This window comes from Silurus aristotelis (genome assembly GCF_946808225.1).
Source record: "Silurus aristotelis genome assembly, chromosome: 7".
NCBI classification, from domain to species: Eukaryota; Metazoa; Chordata; class Actinopteri; order Siluriformes; family Siluridae; genus Silurus; species Silurus aristotelis.
Genome location: NC_139580.1, coordinates 24,201,376 through 24,220,396, shown reverse-complemented (window position 1 = coordinate 24,220,396; position 19,021 = coordinate 24,201,376). Strand labels below are relative to the sequence as shown.

The following is a 19,021-nucleotide window of genomic DNA, read 5'->3' as shown; positions in this document are numbered from 1 at the left end:
TTGATTTCTTGTTGCTAAACTGTTTTTCCATCGCGTTGTCTCAGCATCACTGCTGCTACGTGAATATAAGGTAGCACAACACTACAGAGAGCGAAGGCGTGTCTTAAGAATCACATAGAATACAGATTAACATGGCAGAGGTAGAGCTGTAACTTCCTGAACACAGAACAAGAAAAGAACGTCTGGTTTTATTTAACCTGTTTTCTTTTTCCGCACTATAAAAGGCCAGTTTGCTGTCCATCTGAACCAAAGACATAGTTAGTGAGCTATCTTTACCATATTAAATTGCATTGCATCATATTATTTCCATTCCATCGTATTGCATTAAAGTGCATTGTGTTGAATCCAATTGAAATTGAATCGCATTGGGTTTGCTTCATATGTGTCTAATGTATCATATTATTTTCTATTCATCGAAATGCAAATCGGATTCACCTCAGTTATGGAGATGCACATCCCTAATGTGAATACATTGTCAGAATTGTCTCCTCACACTAAAGGTTAAAGATTTGTCTGAATCATCTGATGATTGAAATAAAGGAGAAAGGTGCTTTTGCAAACCAATAAAAAAAAATGCCATTCCAGCTGGCTTGAAGGAAAAGTCCTCACTCTTGCATAGCTGAAAATTCAAGCCAAATTTGAAAAAGCCCACTAAGAATAAATGATACAGTAAATATTAGAAGAATATATTTTTAATACAAAAAAATTGCCTATAAAACATTAGTGAGATTCACAACCTAGATGTTTATTTACAGACCCTGAACCAAATTTAAGAGATTCATTTGTTGTGTGTTGCAACAGTTCAGGTCGAAATATAGTAATAATATTTAATGCCAAACCCTGTTGTTGCACATTGATCCATAGGAGTTGTGAGCAAGATGAGATCATCAGGCAGAAGGTAACTCTACTGTTTGAGAAGATCCAGATGTTGAGGTCATGTGCTGTCCAGAATGTGGAGGAGGTGAGGGATCTTGCTGTCACTGGCAGATCAGTGCTCTTTAATACAAACTTAAACAGTAATATTTGTGTGGTTTCTTTGGCTTGGTTTTCTCTTAGAAATTAGAAACACTTGGTGTTTTTTGGGTTTGATGCAAAATAAAAAATAAAAAAATATGACGTTAGTGATTCAGTCTTTAATCAGAGTTTGTGATTGAATTGCTTTGCGTTTAGCTGTCTGACTCGGAGGCTAAGGTGAAAGAGTTCCAGGAGAGAAAAGAAGCACTGGAGAGCCAAGTTGCTCTTCTAAAGCAACAGCTAGAAGAAGAAATTAAGGTAATATGACACAGAAACAATGCATACACATTGCTGTGAAAAGTATAATCCTGATTTTATTTTAATTTTTTTGCACATTTGTTAAACTTAAATAATTGAGATCGTCAAACAAATTTTAACATTACACAAAGATAACCTGAGCGAGTCTTTTCAAAAGTACAGTTCTGTAGAACATCTGTCCTAACATGAAACACAGTGGCTCGATGAAAAATCATCGAAAATAAATTTTTTAATATATATATTTGATTCAACAGATACGAGAGAGTCTGTCAGAGGCAAGTGGGAAGAGTTCTGAGGAACTGAAACTACTGCAGGAGAAGTTAAGTAGAAGTGAGCAGGAGCAAGTCTCACTCCGGCAGCAGCTCACTGATATGGAGAAAGAGTTGCAAGTCTCAATAGAAACGTAAGATACTTTTATCCTGCAGATGTAACAGTATCAGGCCTACAAGATCTAGAAATAAAGTCTTATGAATTAAAAAGTTCTCTACCGTACAACTAGTCCATTGTTTTATACAGTAACTTTCATGCTTCTGCTATAGACAGTGTTATTATTCACAAATAAAGGTGGGAATTATTTTTAATTACTGTATCTGGTGTCACCCAGATGAAGATTGATCTCTTTTGAGCCTGCTTTCTCTCACAGTTTCTTCCTCATGTTGTCTCAGGGAGTCATTTCTCAAAACTATTGTTCATTAGCGATATACTGTATATAGAGGGATATATCCTAAATGTATGTTTTTATAAAGTTGCTATTTTACACTGTACATTGTTAAACAAATACAATTCGAGTGAATTAGTGAACACATGGATAGTGCTGATGTAGGATTATGTGTGTGTGTTTCTGTGGTATAGAGTCCTTCAGATCAAAAGGGAGCGAGAACGGAGTCGCGCAGAGGCAAAGAATCTGCAGCAGCAGCTCTCAGATATGCATGATGTCCTGGACAACACTAAGAGCACAGAGGAGAAAGAGAGAGACACTATCCTGCAGGTAAAAACATTTTTGGAAGATTGGAAATAAATACAACTTAGCATATAATTTAGCATTTCTAACTTTCTCTTTCTTCGTCTTTCTCTGTCTCAATCTGTCGCTTATGCAGGACCTGGCAAATTTGCGCATGGAGTTCCAGGAGCTGCAGCAGGTGCATGAGGAACAGGAGGATGTGCTGTGCTGGAAGGAGAGGGAACTCATAGCCATAAAGGGTGCGTTTCAGGAAGAGGTTTCAGCCTACGCCAAAGAGGTGGAAACATTGAAGGAGCAACACAAGGAGGCTGTTGAGAAGTTACTTAAGGCCAAACAAGCGGCTGAGGAGGCAAGTGGGAATAATCTGGATCATCTAGTGTTTAAACTTAAGTGGTGATTGGATTTAACTGGATTGGGACATTGGGAATGTTCCCTCATTCCCTTAGTACAATTGACACAGAGAGATTTAACTCCATACAACCTACAGATATCATCTTGGAATGTGGGAGGGTTAGTGTTGTGTTCTGCTTGAACATGAAGGCCAAAAGGCTGAGTTTTTCTTTTTTATCTATTTTTCGTCCCAAGGTTTGCTACACTATTATATACTGTACTATACTATCATATATACTATGTATGCTGTCCCCAACCTTTTTTGCGACACTTACCGGTTTAATGTCGGACAATAATTTCACGGACCGGCCTTTAATGTGTGGTGGATAAATACAACAAAATAAAATTATACAACCAGCATAAAAATTGGTATTTTCTAAATATAATAATAAAGGTAAATCCACCGTGTTGTATTTTGCTATCTTGGGGGTTTAAATTTAGCGGTAATGTATTATGTGTTAGCGGCCGGAGCAGCCCCTTTAAGAAGGTAGTGGATGGAGGTAAGACATGTGACCGAGGCCAAGCATCTTTGCATGCATCAAGAGTGAGTCATAGACAGATGTGGTGGAGAGAATCCAGTAATTGTCCAAAATAAAACATCGTTCAGAATCAGAAAATAAATAAAACAGAAATAATGTAAGTCATGTAATCTTTCTGTGCGGCCCGGTAACAATTGCTCTAATTAATTAGGTGTTTAGGTTAATGTTTTTTTGTTGAAGTTAGGGGGAAATGTAATGCTACTGCATCCAAAGATATCTTGTCAGGTCAGGAGTCAGGTGTCCAATACTTTGGTCAATATAGTGACATATATATAGAACAGAAATGTAAAAGTATTTTGTACTTGTAGGCTGTTTGAAAACACCACTTAACACTAAAAGTGTCTAAAAGAAAAAATAAAGCTGAGATTTTTGGCTGGTACTCCTTGACTTTGATCCTGCATGCTATCAGCAAATCTGTTTCTCCCACTCAGAATGTGGCAGCTTTGGCTCAAAAGAAAAAAAGTATGGAGGCCGAGCAAAGGAATAGTCACGCCCAGATGCAAGAGCTTAGCCTGGCTAAGGAGCAGCTTCTTGGTCAGGTTCGTAGTCTCGAAACCCAAATCACCACCCTGAACAACATCTTCCAACAGTCAAAGAGCCAGGAGAAACATCTCATAGAACAGCTGGACAAGCTGATGGTAAGTGTTTTGCTTTATAGGACAAAAAAAAATTGATAGAGACAAAAGTAGAGAAAAGCGGATAACGTTACTAAAGTATTTCTTAAAATAAATATTTGTAAATTTAGTTTGAAGATTAATTGCTTTTATGCGTATAAACCTTGTAATATTTATTGTAATTACTTCTGTAATTACTTCCATTTTTACAATTTTAGGAGGAGAAGAAAAGACTCGATGAGGAGTTTTCTGAGGTGAGACAGCAAGAGGAGGACATGTGTGGCGCTAACAGAGCACTGACTCGACACCTCGAAGACACACAGGTCAGTATGTCACATTTTTTTATTGTAAATATATAATAAAAGTAAATAAGTAAACAAAATATTAAACTACAGATTGAGCCTCCTGTTCTTAAAACTATTGATATCTACAGTGGGGAAAATAATTATTTGAATCCCCTGCTGATTTTCCCTTATAAAGAAATTAACACTCTAGAATTTTTATGGTCGGTTTCTTTTCACATAAAGAGAAAGTATATAAAACAAATCTAGAAAAAAAAAAGAATAAATTAATATTATATATAAATTATTTTGTATTTGATCGAGTGAAATAAGTATTTGATCCCCTACAAACCAACAAGAATTCTGACTCCCACACACCCAAATTAGTCGTGACATTAAGAAAAAAACTAATATCAACTTATTATGTGTATAAAAGACACCCGTCACAGAATCAACCTCTTCCATTCAAACCTCTCCACCATTATGGGCAAAACCAAAGATCTGTCAAAGGACGTCAGGGACAAGCGTGGACCTGCACAAGGTTGGAATGGGCTACACGACCATCAGCAAGAAGTATGGTGAGAAAGAGACCACTGTTGGCACGAACATTAAAAAATGGAAGAAATAAAGTATAAGTCAATCGCCCTCGCTCTCGTGGGGTAAGGATCATTCTAAGAAAGGTGGGAGATCAGCCCAGAATTATGAACAGACCTATCTGAATTTGATTGTGATGAGAATGTGATGTGGTCAGATGAAACCAAAATGTAACTATTGGACATCAACTCGACTCACCGTGTTTGGAGGCAGAGAAGTGCTCAATATGGCCACAAGAACACCATCCCCACTGTCAAACATGGAGGAGGAGACATTTTGCTTTGGGGCTATTTCTCTGCTAAGGGCACAGGAAAACTTCACCACATGAACCCTCATGCACTGCCGAATCTTGGATGAGAACCTTCTGGCCTCAGCCAGAACACTGAAGATGGGTTGTGGATGTGTCTTCCAGTATGACAATAACCCAAAACATATGGCCAAGGCAAAAATCTGGTGGTCGTGTAGCCCATTCCATTCTTGTGCAGGTCTACAATCTTGTCCCTGATGTCCTTTGACTGCTTTTTGTTCTTGCCCATGGTGGTAAAGGGTTTAAATGGAAGAGGGTGGTTCTGTTATGAGTGTCTTTTATACATATAATGAGTTGATATTAGGAGTTCTTTCTTAAAGGGACAGGACTAATTTGGGTGTGTGAGAGTCAGAATTTTTGCTAATTGTCTCTCTTCGTTTTCTAAACTGTTCATTTCTTTTCCCCCCACTGTATATGCCTGTAACATTGTCATATTTATATCATGGTGCGTGTGTAAACCATGGCACTGTTGAATAGTCATACCTGATTCCTCAGATATTCATGATTAATCTTTAATAGTAGCAGCCCTGATAGCAGTGCTGGCTGAAAGGTAAATCACAAAATAATGCAATTTATATTACTTATATATCATCCTATTTACTCTATGTTTAATAATAAACTGATTTAAAAGCTGCTGTCATTTCTCAATACTCCTTTATATGGTAGATATAATGGGTATAATCTTTTTTGTGTGTTTTAAGAAACAGTCTAAGGTAACAAAGCGCTACAAATACTAAGTTGCTACAAATCGCCATGGCATGAGAAATAAAACATTCCAGGATGTGCTATAATATTAAGTTGACTCAAAAGACACTGTAAAATTAGTCTTCTTTTCTTTACTATTTCTTTACAGTTTACTAGATGGACAAAAGTATTGGGACCTGACTTTTCCAGCCATATGTGTTTTTCCCCAAACTGTTACCACAACATTGGAGGCACACAGTTGTATAGGATGTCTTTGGATGCAGTTACTTTATATTCTCCTTTTATTTGGAGACCCAAACCTATTTTAGATATCCTAACCTATTAAAGATATCTTGTACATAGGCAGGAGTGAAAGATCTTGAGTGGCCTGCTGTCAAGCTCCAGCCTTAACCCTATTATCTACAGCCCTATTTCCTTACCATACATGAGTACCTGAATTTTTAACACCCTTGTAGCGGAATAAGCACAAATCTCCCCAAGCCCACTCCTATCTAGTGTATATATACTTTTGGGTATGAAGAGTCATCAGGGACAAAAAGCAGTTCTAATAAACTCACGTTTTACAACCTGCATTCACTGTTTCTAGTGTGAGCTGACGAAGTTGAACCAGGAACATCGCCTGCTGAAGGAGAGACTGAAGGAGGAGGAAAGACAGATGGAGCAGCTCCGAAAGAACAAACGGGACATGGAGCAAGAGAGGAGGAAGCAGGACAGAGACTTTGAGAAACTACAAGAGGAGGTAAGAATAGATGTAAGTGTAAAATAGAACTGCTAATATGTTTACCTGTTTATGAAATGATTTTTTTCAAGTAAATTTATTAAAAAATATGAAGATGAAGGTTGTTCATTTCGATTCCATTAAATTTCTCTCCTTCTGTCTGTCCTTCTACGGCTGTAGATAAAGAACATACTGGTGGGTTCAGAGAGAGAGACTCAAAAACTGCAGGATCAGGTGGATGAAGAAAGGGAACAGAGCTCAAAGGAGCTCAGTGCACTCCGTATACAGCTCCACAACACGCAAACGGAGCTGGAGAAACACTCACACATCTCACAGGAATGTCAGAAAGAGGTGCTGAAACAATAGATACACACTAACACTTACCAGATATAATTTTGAAACAAAAAGACAATGGATCAGCAGCAGTGTGTGGGAATATGACTTATTATTTTGTGTGTTTTTCTGTGCGTGTGTGTGGTGTGTGTGCGTGCAGCTGTCCAGTCTGGAGGCCGAGTTGGCTCGGTGTGAGGCAGAGTTGGAGAAGACTGAGCAAAAGTGTAAACAGCTGGAGATGAGAGTGCAGGAGCTGCAAGAGGGCAACAAAACTGCACATGATGATCGGGATCGGCAAGTCAAATTAATGGAGGTACACACCCATCCCCACCCGCATACACAAACATACACACAAACACAGAGTGTGTGAGGGCTCACGGAACACTTTAATGATATGAAATTTATGAAAATCATGCACAATGGTTTCACACACATGTGCCAGTTCTGAACCTACTAAGAAAAAAGCCTTTTGTCTAACTACCTACAAAATCTATCTATTAAAGCCACAGCAAAACTTCTCTGGTGGTTCTTCAGGGACCAAAATCTCACTAAGGCCGCTATGTTTTAAATCAGATGCAGTCATCTTTACATATATCAATGCATGTTTCATTTTGATGTTTTGTGTATGTATTTGTGTGTAGGCACGAGTAGCTCAGCTCCAGGATGCCCTGAATGAGGAACGCAGCTGTGGTGACACACTGGTACAGAGAATGGAGAAAGTCAAGGAGCAGGTCTGTAGCCCTGTCTTAATATTGTAGAACAACAGCACAAAGCTCTTTGATTATTGCATTACACATATCCCACATATCCAGTGACAGGAAGTGAAGCAAGGGTACATTAGTATTCTAGCAAAGAAATCTACATTTTCTCCACAATTTACTGATATATTTTCCAATGTAAATATTTGTAGCATTTTAACATGACATTAATGTTGGAAGTAACCATAGCCATCATAGTGGTCAGAGTCATGCTTTCTGATGCTATGTTAGCATCAAAGTTAGTGGAGGTGGCTAAGTGGTTAAGGCAATTAACACTGGATCCAAAGGGCATGAGTTCAAATCCCAGCCACACTAAACTACCTCTCCTGGGCCCCTGAGCAAGGCCTGTAGCTGCTCAGCTGTATAAATGTCACGAAATTCGCTATGGATAAGGGCATCTACCAAAAGCTGTAAATGTATCTCATATAATACAGTTATAAATAAGAAACTATGCACAAAATACACTGCAGTTGAGGTCATATATTTAGACAAGTCTTGAGCATCAATAAACGGTTAAATGTTTGTAATAGGTGTGTATGATTCCAGCAGTTGTCCCAAATGTCAAAAATGGATCTCAGAATAATACGATATAAACAGTTGACCATCCAGGTAACACCACACAATGTTAAGAATCAAGGGTATAAACACTTTTGAACCAGATTCACTTATTTATGTGTCTTGTGGACTTTAAACATTTGCTATGTGACAAAAACCAGCTTATTCAGGTTAGTAGTAAATACAAAACATCACGTAACATCCATGATTCCTGTATTTGATTGTATTGTTTTTTTAGCTCAAATTTAGGGTATAAGTAAGAACGCTGCTTGGCAGTGGAAGCAGATGTCCTCTTTGTGCTGTGGTATTCTTTATCTCTGCTTCCCATATCAGGACACTGTCGGATTTTCCCTGTACACATTGTACAGACTTATCCATGCATGTCCACACACACACAGAGATGCTGACCAGAGGCCTCCACACAAAAGGCTCGTTGAGCCAAAACCGTTCTCACCAAAACTTGACAAGAGTACTCTCTGCTAAGGAGTGTTTGCTTTCAAGCAAGACTGTTTGCCCAAAGTCAGCAAATAAGTACTGGTTTCTAAGCCAACACACACTCAGTGACTCACCTATTAGTAGTTATGTTGATACAACACTGAAAACATACAGGTGGATAAAGGTCTCTTCTTTTTTTTTCCTTTTAGTTCGATTTTCTTTTCCGCTTTCTCTTCTCTCATCGTGTGTGTGTGTGTGTGTGTGTGTGTGTGTGTGTGTGTGTGTGTGTGTGTGTGTGTGTGTGTGTGTGTGTGTGTGTTTGTTTCTTACAGGTAGAGCAGGTGCGAGCAGAATTGCTGCAGGAGAGAGCAGTTAGACAGGATCTGGAGTGTGACAAAATCAGCTTGGAGAGACAGGTAAAGACAAATAACTATATATCGTCCACACCAACATAGTAATACAAGTCACAATGTCAAACGCAAAGTATCAAATTCATCTAAAAGTTTCACTTCTGCTTTTGGAGATATATGACACAGTGTGTCTAAAAAAAAATGTTCTTTATCAATTGTGGCTTGACTAGTTCATTTCCTTCTGTCCCTGGTTTAATCAGTTAAGTCACACCTCTGAATGTCATCTTGATGTCCTGATGTGTTTGCTGTAGCTCCTGGTTATGTGATTCAGTAAAACAGTGTCTCTTTCAGCCTTCCATGTCATACAAGGAATTGGCTGCTGGTTACTCTGCACTAACAGGGTTTGTAAAAGTAATGATAAATGATCGATTTTACTTATAACTTTGACTTATGATAACTTGTACTAAGAAAATATAGATTAAGTATAGATGATTTAAAAAAATAGACTCGAATGGTCAAATGGTTACATTGACAGCATTTAGTGGACGCCCTTGTCCAGAGCGAGGTACAAAAGTGCTTTGAGTCTCAATCAATGAATAAATCTACACTGGTACGCAAGTTAAGATAAACCTCTCAACAGAGTTGTATACTGAACAAAGCAAACTTGGAAAGTGTTAGTTCAAGTGTTTCAGGAAGAGGAAGGTCTTCACCTGTCGTTTGAGAATAGCCAGGGACTTCTAGGGGAAGTTTATTCCACCACCTCGGTGCCAGAACAGAGAAGAGCTTTTGAAGTATACTTACTGATAGTCAAGCAGTGCTGGTGGATCTCAGGCAGCATGGTACAGTGTGAGGATTGATGAGTTCTCTGAGGTAAGATGTTGCTGGTCCATTTTTGGCCTTGTAGGCAAGCATCAGTGTTTTGAACCTGATACGTGAAGCTACCGAGAAGCCAGTGGAGGGAGCGCAGCAGTGGGGTGGTGTGGTTGGAACGTGGGCAGGTTGAACACAAGTTGCGCAGCTGCTTTTTGGATCATTTGCAGTGGGCAAATAGCATTTAGAGGTAGACCTTGCAGCAGAGAGTTGCAGTAGTCCAGTCTAGAAACGACAAGAGTCTGAACAAGCACCAGAAATGGACAGAAATGGTCGAATCCTTCAGATTAAAGTTGCTCATTTAAGTTGAACTCCTGTCAATATTTTATACTGTTTACATTTTCTTATGTGAAATTTTAATGTGTATTTACCATTAGCTAAAATTTTGGGTCTTGCCTAGTCAATTATGAGAGCTACTAAAACGGATGCTAGTTTAACCTAGCAGTAGAAAAAAGACTTTGTGTAACACGACTACAGCGACTACAGTGTGATCTTGATCATTCCACCATAGATTTCAAATATAGTTCAAACCCAAACACTGAGATGGCAATTGCAAAACACTGACCAGGTGTTTCTCTGTTGGTTTCGATTAATGTTTTTATGCAATTAATGGTTCAGTTTAAACCTTTCTGGTGAAATTTTTTTACCAACACCCATGTGTGTGGATTACATTTTAACTAATTCATTGACTTCTGGGGGTTGAACCAGAACTATTTTCCAGGATTTTACACTACATAATGTATGTAAATCACAATTTTTACATAAAAAAAAAAATTTGCAAATTATATGGATTTTTCCCAACATTTTAATATTCTGGGCTATTTCATGCATTCAAGACATAAATAATCCTCGGCAAGTCAATTTTATTTTATTTTTGCCGCAGAATTTTACATTTGCTCTTTGTTCTAACGTGCTGAGAATAGCACCAGTTAGCAGTATTAGTCTCTTTTTTTATGTATAAGGGAAATATTTCCTTATACATAAGAATAGTTAATACCACAATCATTTTGTATGATACAGTACTGTTTATATTCATATCACAGAGCAAGGACCTAAAAAGCCGACTGTCACATTTAGAAGTGTCTCAGAAGTCGAGTCAGGAAGGACTTGTCACCAAACTAGAGCTGCGAATTCAGGAGCTGGAGAATCGACTTCTGGAACGGGAGAGGTGGGGGTTCATAAACTACCTACAAGATACTAACACTTGATATAAAATACTTGTATCTCATTTGTTCTCGTTTTGTTTCACCAATATTAATTGTATACAATTGCAGTAATTTGGATGTGAAGATTTTCAAGTGAGATGAATATATTGCTGTTTATTAGCTTGAAAGTAATAGTTACAGAGCAGCCAGTTTCAGTCTGGTCTTCTGGGTTTCAGACTGCAAAGGAGAGTGTCATTGCCAAATGGAGTGGCTTTCCTGTTAGACGTTTAGTTTTCATACTTTTGCTGCATTCTTGTGCTTTCTACTGTGGGCAGAGACAATAACACTCTGGAGCAGGCAAACCGTAAACTGGAGAGAAAGATGAAGGACATAACTATGCAGGTGAACGATGAGCAGCTCGCACTACAGAACCAGATGGATCAGGTGAGAGCCAGTGACCAGTGAGTAAAGAAATTTTTATTCGAGGTGGTATCAAAACATTTCGAGACTTGTTTACAAGAAAGTACTTTATTTATCTACGTTTACACACTATCACCTTCAAAATAGTCCCCTTGCACAGCAATATGTCGCATCCAGCGATCCTGCCACTTTTGAAATTCTTTTTGAAGCACGTCAAGCAACTTCTGCGATTCGCACTGGATCTCGGGAATAGTGTCAATATGGTGACCTTTGAGCTAGATCTTCAAGAGGAGAGTGAAGTCTGCAAGAGCCAAAACTGCCGAGAAGGGTGGTACGGACATGAGATTGTGTTGTTTCCTGCGAGAAACTCACGTGTAAGGACAGAGTGCGCACGTGGTCAGAATAGCAGAAATGGTCGCACAGCTCCCGATGTACACAGGACGATGTCTTTTGGAAAACTCACTTATAAAGGTCGGCGCTCACTGTGTCCCTGCGTGTAGCCTTGTGCTGCCATCTGTTGGTGTGTTATAAAACTAGTCTTAAAACTTTTTTTAAGGGGCATGTATGTAGAAGAGGGCAGATAGTGCATTTACTCTTGTGTGTTAAGCTGCCCTGTGTTCAGAAAGATGATGTTGGCTGGTATATTGTGTTTTGAAGGAAGCATGTATTAGCCTCAAGATTTGGTAGCTGTCATATGGTAGTAGCAAACTGGCTGTGAGGTGGGAAGCTGGTGATGATTGGTTCTGGAAAAAAAATTGGGAAACAAAAATAATGAAATGCTTTCAGTTGATTACAACAGAAAGTCTGCAAATGATTCCTAAGAGGAGAGTTGATGAGCAGTGTATATACTGTATCCCAGTTCCTTTATAAAATTATCTCTTTTTACACTGTTCCTGCAGTTAACTCTGAGAATGAAGGTTTTGAAGAGGCAGCTGGATGAGGCAGAGGAAGAGATAGAAAGACTTGAGAACAGCAAAAAGAAGCTACAGAGGGAACTGGATGACCAGCAGGAGATCAACGAGCAACTTTATAGCCAGATCTCGGCCCTGAAAACGGAGCTCAGGTCACATACCAACTACATAAATGAATACTCATACCTGTCTTTGCTGTAATTTCACGATCTGCATGTTTTCATTTTGCAGGCGCAAAACGAAACCGGTTATGAAGAGTTTAAATGAAGAGGAGGAGGATGAACAATGGAGTCTGAGCGCAAAGTGAAGACAAAAACAAACTTAAACATGCTTCTGTTCATTTCATTTTCACATTTATTCTTTAACTTTTGTTTGTGCGTGCGTGCGTGCGTGCGTGCGTGTGTGTGTGTGTGTGTGTGTTTTGCTGCGCTGCAATTTTAATGTTTTTTGATGATCTACTGCCCTCTTCTGGTAATATAAAGAATATTGCCTCTTCATATGAACTTGAAGGTGAATTTGTTTCAAGTTTAGTTTAATGGCATGTATTTCATAATAAGTTTTACTAATTTTTGCTTGTCCATACTTGTGGTCTATTAGCTGTGACTAAATACAACGAATGTGTCTAAATAAAAGCAGTTTTGCACAAAAGTGTCACTTTCAGGAAAATAAAAACAGAAAGCCGTATGTCAAACCTGCCTCATGTTTTTTTTTTTTTTTTATTGTCTTTGTTTGTTTAAATTAAATGAACAGTATAAGTTTTATTTAAATTAAAATGCAAAACCATGCAAGACCATGAATTGAACTCATTATGATTATATTATATATATAATATTACCCTGCAACCCAACAAAATATTTTGTTTTTTGGATGCAATTCCACTGGCCTATCATTTAATAGAATGAGATGAGGCAGCTCTTACAGATCAATGGTCAGGCTGCTAGGACTAAGCAGTATGCTGTACGGGGGGGTTAATAAACCTCATCATAGATTTGGTCAGAGTGTTTGATTAGATCTCAGAGCAGTGTGTAAGTGACCACAAGAGAACCATGAAGCATCACTGCACTCTTAAACATGAAATTTTTAAAGAGTTCCTGGCGGAGTTTCTTGGGACATTTGTGTTGGTGGTGAGTACTTGAAAATCTCAGCTCGTTAAATAGAAATGAACGGAATAAAATGGAGTAATTGGTCAGCTTACTATAGAATATCCTGCTTCAACAAAGCGTAAATGAATTAGCAGATCCATTCTTATCTCTCATCAACTGGTTAAATGTAAGAATTTACAGAATGCAATGTCATCTAAAATGTATTAATATACTAGTGTAATGATTAAAACATCCTTATTGTTTGTCATCCATGTGCATGCTGGGATTGTTGTGTGTCAGTTGTTTGGCTGTGGCTCTGTAGCTCAGACAGTCCTAAGCAGGAATACAATGGGTGAACCGCTCACTATCCACCTTGGCTTCACCACCGGACTCATGATGGGTGTCTATATTGCTGGTGGGGTTTCAGGTAGAGACATTATAAAATCTATTATCCCTATCTATTCTTTTTATTTTTCAAGTTTAAAATATCGAAATGTGCATCATGTTAAAAAAATAGGCCAGACAGACAGCCAGCCAGCCAGCCAGCCAGCCAGCCAGACAGACAGACAGACAGACAGACAGACAGATAGATAGATAGATAGATAGATAGATAGATAGATAGATAGATAGATAGATAGATAGATAGATAGATAGATAGATAGATAGATAGATAGATAGATAGATAGAAAGATAGTCTCTGAATCTAAAATATTCATTTTGTAATCAACCCATTTTCTGTTTTTTTGCGTAGTCCAGGAGGTCACATGTGTCCTCAGGCAATTCACTCTCAGCTTTCTAGTGGTCACATTGATCTGCATGTGCAAAAGCTACAACAGGATCAAGCAGCATCAATATATGCATCATTCCAGAAATCCAGACAATTTGCCATTGTTAGTGAGAATGTACTTGCTACAGTGTAAATGCTACACCAGAAACCATATACTTTGTCTATAAACGTCTGTACAGCAGGCCAAAATAGAAACTGTGTACAAAATCATACTATATACCATACATATAAAATAATATGCACATATTTAACAGATCACTGTTCACTGTTCTGTTTGAGAATGAGAATTCATCAGCTGTATATACATTCATATTAAGGTCTCAGTGGTATGTCTAAATTTTAGACATGGGGCACATAATACACATAATTACATCACTGTATGATTAGTTTCATTTATGTGAAGAGCATAGGAATTATAGACCCTAAGAGGTGTAGTTAGAATTCTATGTTTCTAGGTATAGATGTTTTTATACCATAAAGATCAGAATGCTGTTTGAAATTTAATAGATTGTGTAGCATTACAGGTTTGAAAGTCATAATGAAGAATAAAATGGTAACTTTTTAAATATGTGTAAAGATGCATTACACAATCTCTGCTATTTTCTTAGTTTGCAACCTTAAATCTAATTAAATAGGATGATCTGCTGTGGCGGCCCCTAAAAGGAGCAGCCGAAAGAAGAAGAAGAAATCTAATTAAATAAGTTGTTACCTGCCTCCAGAGCAGATGCCTGTAATAATGTATATCTCTATGATCATTTGGCATTTTCTATTGTTTCTGTTTATCAGGAGGGCATCTAAACCCAGCAGTTTCCCTGGCCATGGTCATACTGGGTAAACTGAAGATCTGGAAGTTTCCAATTTATGTCATGGCACAGCTATTGGGAGCCTTTGCTGGAGCTGCTGGAGTGTTTGGACTGTATTATGGTAAGGGGCGTTAAAAAAAATAATGTCATACACAGAGACACAAAGCATGTAAAAAAGACATAGATAAAAAAGTCTTAAATGACATTTAAATATTTTAGAGTAAAAGCTCTATTATAGCTATTAACAGACCAGGTGTTGATTCAATTATTATCAGCTGCCATTATTAGTTTACCTAGTACTGTACATGGCTCACACATAGATGTTTAATAATATTTCTGGAGTAAATATTATAAAATATTATCCGTAATAACACAGATCGCATAGAACAGTAAGAAATATAGGCTGTGCTCCATGCAAATATACCATGTCAATACCAATTAAACATGAACCTAATTAAACAAAATTATTTTAGCAAATTAAAGTTTTAAGCCGCTTTGAGACAATGTCCACTGCATCCATAAGCACTGTACAAATAAAGATCAATCAAAAATATATTTTACTTTCACTATTATTACTGTTGTTATTACTATTATTATTACTAATATTATTATTTTTAATATTATAAAATGACTATAAACTAAATATATTAAACCTACAGTCCCTGACAAAAGTTTGGAAACTTCTAGTCTTTTATCATCTATTATCTATTTATTTTTAAGACACATGAATTTTTCTTTTGATTATATTTAACAAACTGGGTAAAAAGCCAAAGAAAGACAATAACACAAAAAATCGGACAGTGAATGACTAGAAGACGGTTCTGTTGATGAGTCCAAATTTGACTTTTTGGCTTTAACAGAAGAACGTCTTAATCTTAAAAGGAGAGAAGAAGTTAGCATACCGCCTCACACCCACAGTCAACCATGGAGGTGGAAGCTTGATAGTTTGGGGTTGTTTTGGAGCAGACAAGGTTGGAGACTTATTCCAGGTGAAAGCAATACTGAACCAACATGTCTACCATTTTATACTCCAACACCATGCAGTTCCATCTGGATCTGTGGCTTATTGAAACCAGCTTCACTATACAACAAAACAATGAATTGGAGTATACGTCTAAGCTCTGGAAGTGTTATTTAGAGAACAGTCAGCAGTCACCTAATCCTATTGAACTGCTCTGGGATTAAATGGATCGCAAGGTCAAAAAGAAATCTCCAATTAGTGAAGAACACCTTGTGCAAGTTTTACAAGAGGCATGGCGAAGTATTTCAGCCAAATGTTTGGAGAAACAAACTGTTTGGATACCAAGAGTGTGTAAAGCTGTTATTCATGCAAATAAATTGACTGTTTATTACATTTTGTATCAACATCTGTAATAATTGAAATAATAAACAAAAAATTCAAAGCATCTAATTCTAAAAACAAGTATCTGCCAGAATAGAATTTAAAGCTTAGAATAAGGAAAATAGAATCATCCAATATTTATATAGATTTTAGAATATTTACATAAAAAAAATGCTAGATTTTCCTGTGTTTTAAATATTTAAACACATTCAGTACATAATGCTTGTACTTGAGGCTCCTGATATCAGGGAATATATATTACTAATAGAGGAATAATGGAATGAAATATGATATAAAATGCTGTTTTGATATTCAGTAATCAAAGAAAGAACACATTGCACATTGTTCCTACAGATGCATTTATGGAATTTACCAGTGGAATTCTGTCAGTAACAGGAATTAATGCCACAGGACACATTTTTGCTTCTTACCCTGGACGACATCTCACAATACTTGGAGGGTTTGTGGATCAGGTAACTATACAAATGTCCTTCTAATCAGGAATTTTAATTATAATAAATTCCATCTTTTTTCCTCCTCCTCCTCCTCCTTATCATCATCATCATCATATTTTTACTGTAACACAAACGAGCTTATTTTGCACCTGAGTGCATAAAAAAAACATAAACATTTCTGAATAATAATTTCTAAATAATTTTTCTAAAATTTCTAATAATGTTAAATTAATGTAATATACACTTTAGCATGAAATTTTGCTCAACAAAAGTAAATGCTTGAAAAAAGTTTGAGTTTGAGGTTAACATTTTTCATTTCCTACAAAGGCTTATGGTTTGTAATCTTTTCTGACAAGGGAGAGATTTGCACATACCACCTAATAATGATTTTCCCAGACAGACAATGAATAAATCACTATCTGTTCTAAATGTAACTAAGTACGCAAAAAATGTGTTTTACTCAAAGCAAATTACTTATAATTCTATTCATTATATTTGAAGGGAATATTTTGATAGCCAGTATGTTTTTATGTCCACTAAATGGCAGGTTAACCGATTTAGTTTAACCTCAGACAGTTCCTGACACTTTGTTCTGTTTTGTTACGTAATCAGCTAATGTGCATTGATTGGCTTCTTTATTTTCAGTACATTCAGCAATTACCTGGTTGTGGATCCCAGTGACCTACTTCTGCCTGTTCGTACACTAAACAGTCACTAAATCATGTGTAACTGACCAATCCTGTTTTAGTAAGATGCAAAAAAAAAAAGGAAATCATACATTCAAAGCAAAGTGCAATACAAGCTGATTGATCAGTCTGCCGTTCTGTTGCAGGTGATTGGAACAGGCGTGCTGGTGCTGTGTATTCTGGCTATAACTGATAACAGGAATATTGGCGCTCCTAAAGGAGTAGAGCCTCTGGCCATTGGTCTGATTATCCTGGGTATCAGTATATCCATGGGCATGAACTGTGGATACCCATTGAACCCTGCCAGAGACCTTGGTCCCCGACTCTTCACAGCTATGGCTGGTTGGGGCATGGAGGTGTTCAGGTAGCACTCTAAATTCTGCATATTGTCCTCTTTATGGGGCACTTCTTGGAGTGGAGAATCTAAATCAACTAAAATGTGATTGACAGCACTGTATTTTATTTAAAGTGTGTAATGTAGCACTAAAGGGCCATACACATAATGATTTGTCTTTATCTTTGAGTTCCTTAAACCCACCATCAACCAAGAACACCTTCACTGTTCATTGTACACTGCCTTTTACTTACGTATTTACATACTTTATGGCTTGCATACTTTATACTTTGTAACTAATACTGTATATTCTCCTGTCCAGCACTGCAGATCACTGGTGGTGGATCCCAGTGTTCGGGCCTTTGATAGGAGGCATCACGGGCGCTGTAGTGTACTTCCTCCTGATTGAGCTGCACCACTCTGACCCCTCAGAGAAAGCACAGCAAAAGCCTGAGGAAGAGGAGGATGAAGAAGAGGATGAGGACAGTAGCCTGAGGGACAAATATGAAATGATAACTATGGGCTAAGCAGATCATTTCTGACTATGAAGCAAATAAAAATGATTACAAATTAAGGAAAAAGTTGGCTCTTGACTCTCACTTTAGCTCCCAGACTTTCATTTGTTTGTTGTCAGGAAACAAGTTGAGACCGGGATTAGAGTGAGAAGCCATCTATTTAACGGCTTATATCTTTGTACTACCTTACAGGAAAGCGTCTATTTTGGGAATCGATTTGATATGAGCATTTATTCAGAAAATCCATTGCAGTAAAATATCTTTCCCAAGTAAAATGAAAGCAAAAGATGATTAAAAAAAAAAAAATTCCAGCTAAAAATGTAGGAGAGACAAGGTCACTATACTGTACTTGTTATTTCTACGTTTTCATAGGTTCTGCATTTTTTTATGTTTTGAATATACAATAGATTGCAGTAATGTTAGCCATTAAAAGTGAATACAATATTAAAAGTATATCTAATTTGTATAGTATAATTTGATTGTACTCAAAATCCTATGTAGTGACAAACATAATTGGTCATTGTGATCCCTGTTTCTATTTCTTCCTCCACAGTTCTTAATTATCTTTGTAATTGATAGAAATTTTGTAATAAAGCTCCTTGTGTTCGATTATGTATTTAAACTCTTTCCCGCTGATTTAAAAAAATCCATTATTTTCCAAAGGTCAAAAAGACCATTTACTTCTTTATTGTCAAACTTATTAATCACATGCTATTCAGTCCAATACAAAATTCTCAGAACTACCATTATTGATCATATTAGCACTGGAGCAGTTCTTCCAATCTATTTTCCATGTGGTTGCACATGAACCTGACTATACATTTAAACACACATTGATTGGTTTATTGATTAAAAGGAA

At 37.2% G+C, this 19,021-nt stretch overlaps 2 protein-coding genes across 3 annotated transcripts in view; both read left to right on the top strand.

The window, feature by feature from the left end:
- Window positions 1-12,849, top strand: part of LOC310728422 (cingulin-like protein 1) — a 15,573-nt gene extending 2,724 nt beyond the window's left edge. Inside the window, exons 4-19 of one of the 2 annotated variants that reach the window (XM_083545806.1) lie at window positions 865-961; window positions 1,171-1,272; window positions 1,527-1,675; window positions 2,125-2,260; window positions 2,370-2,582; window positions 3,594-3,800; window positions 3,995-4,099; window positions 6,250-6,402; window positions 6,562-6,732; window positions 6,875-7,027; window positions 7,356-7,445; window positions 8,795-8,878; window positions 10,726-10,850; window positions 11,163-11,271; window positions 12,147-12,310; window positions 12,390-12,849. In XM_083545806.1, the coding sequence (XP_083401932.1) occupies window positions 865-961; window positions 1,171-1,272; window positions 1,527-1,675; window positions 2,125-2,260; window positions 2,370-2,582; window positions 3,594-3,800; window positions 3,995-4,099; window positions 6,250-6,402; window positions 6,562-6,732; window positions 6,875-7,027; window positions 7,356-7,445; window positions 8,795-8,878; window positions 10,726-10,850; window positions 11,163-11,271; window positions 12,147-12,310; window positions 12,390-12,465 (2,134 nt within the window). In that variant the 3' untranslated portion in view covers window positions 12,466-12,849. Of the gene's footprint in view, window positions 1-864; window positions 962-1,170; window positions 1,273-1,526; window positions 1,676-2,124; window positions 2,261-2,369; window positions 2,583-3,593; window positions 3,801-3,994; window positions 4,100-6,249; window positions 6,415-6,561; window positions 6,733-6,874; window positions 7,028-7,355; window positions 7,446-8,794; window positions 8,879-10,725; window positions 10,851-11,162; window positions 11,272-12,146; window positions 12,311-12,389 lie in introns of both variants that reach the window. The other variant, XM_083545805.1, reaches the window with a different exon arrangement.
- Window positions 12,850-13,066: 217 nt separating this feature from the next.
- On the top strand, window positions 13,067-18,468 carry aqp9a (aquaporin 9a). The gene is made up of 6 exons (XM_083547369.1): window positions 13,067-13,282; window positions 13,541-13,667; window positions 14,814-14,951; window positions 16,527-16,645; window positions 17,460-17,677; window positions 17,970-18,468. Exons 1-6 carry the CDS (start codon window positions 13,205-13,207, stop codon window positions 18,172-18,174), a joined length of 885 nt encoding a protein of 294 aa, XP_083403495.1. The 5' UTR covers window positions 13,067-13,204; the 3' UTR covers window positions 18,175-18,468.
- The last annotated feature ends 553 nt before the right edge of the window (window positions 18,469-19,021 follow it).

What these genes read in the sequence shown, in the direction of transcription:
- aqp9a (XM_083547369.1), top strand. Translation starts at nt 13,205, where the DNA reads ATGAAGCATCACTGCACTCTTAAACATGAAATTTTTAAAGAGTTCCTG. An exon ending in TTGGGACATTTGTGTTGGTG is followed by an intron (nt 13,283 to 13,540) that starts GTGAGTACTTGA and finishes GTTGTGTGTCAG; the next exon opens with TTGTTTGGCTGTGGCTCTGT. An exon ending in TGGGGCATGGAGGTGTTCAG is followed by an intron (nt 17,678 to 17,969) that starts GTAGCACTCTAA and finishes TCTCCTGTCCAG; the next exon opens with CACTGCAGATCACTGGTGGT.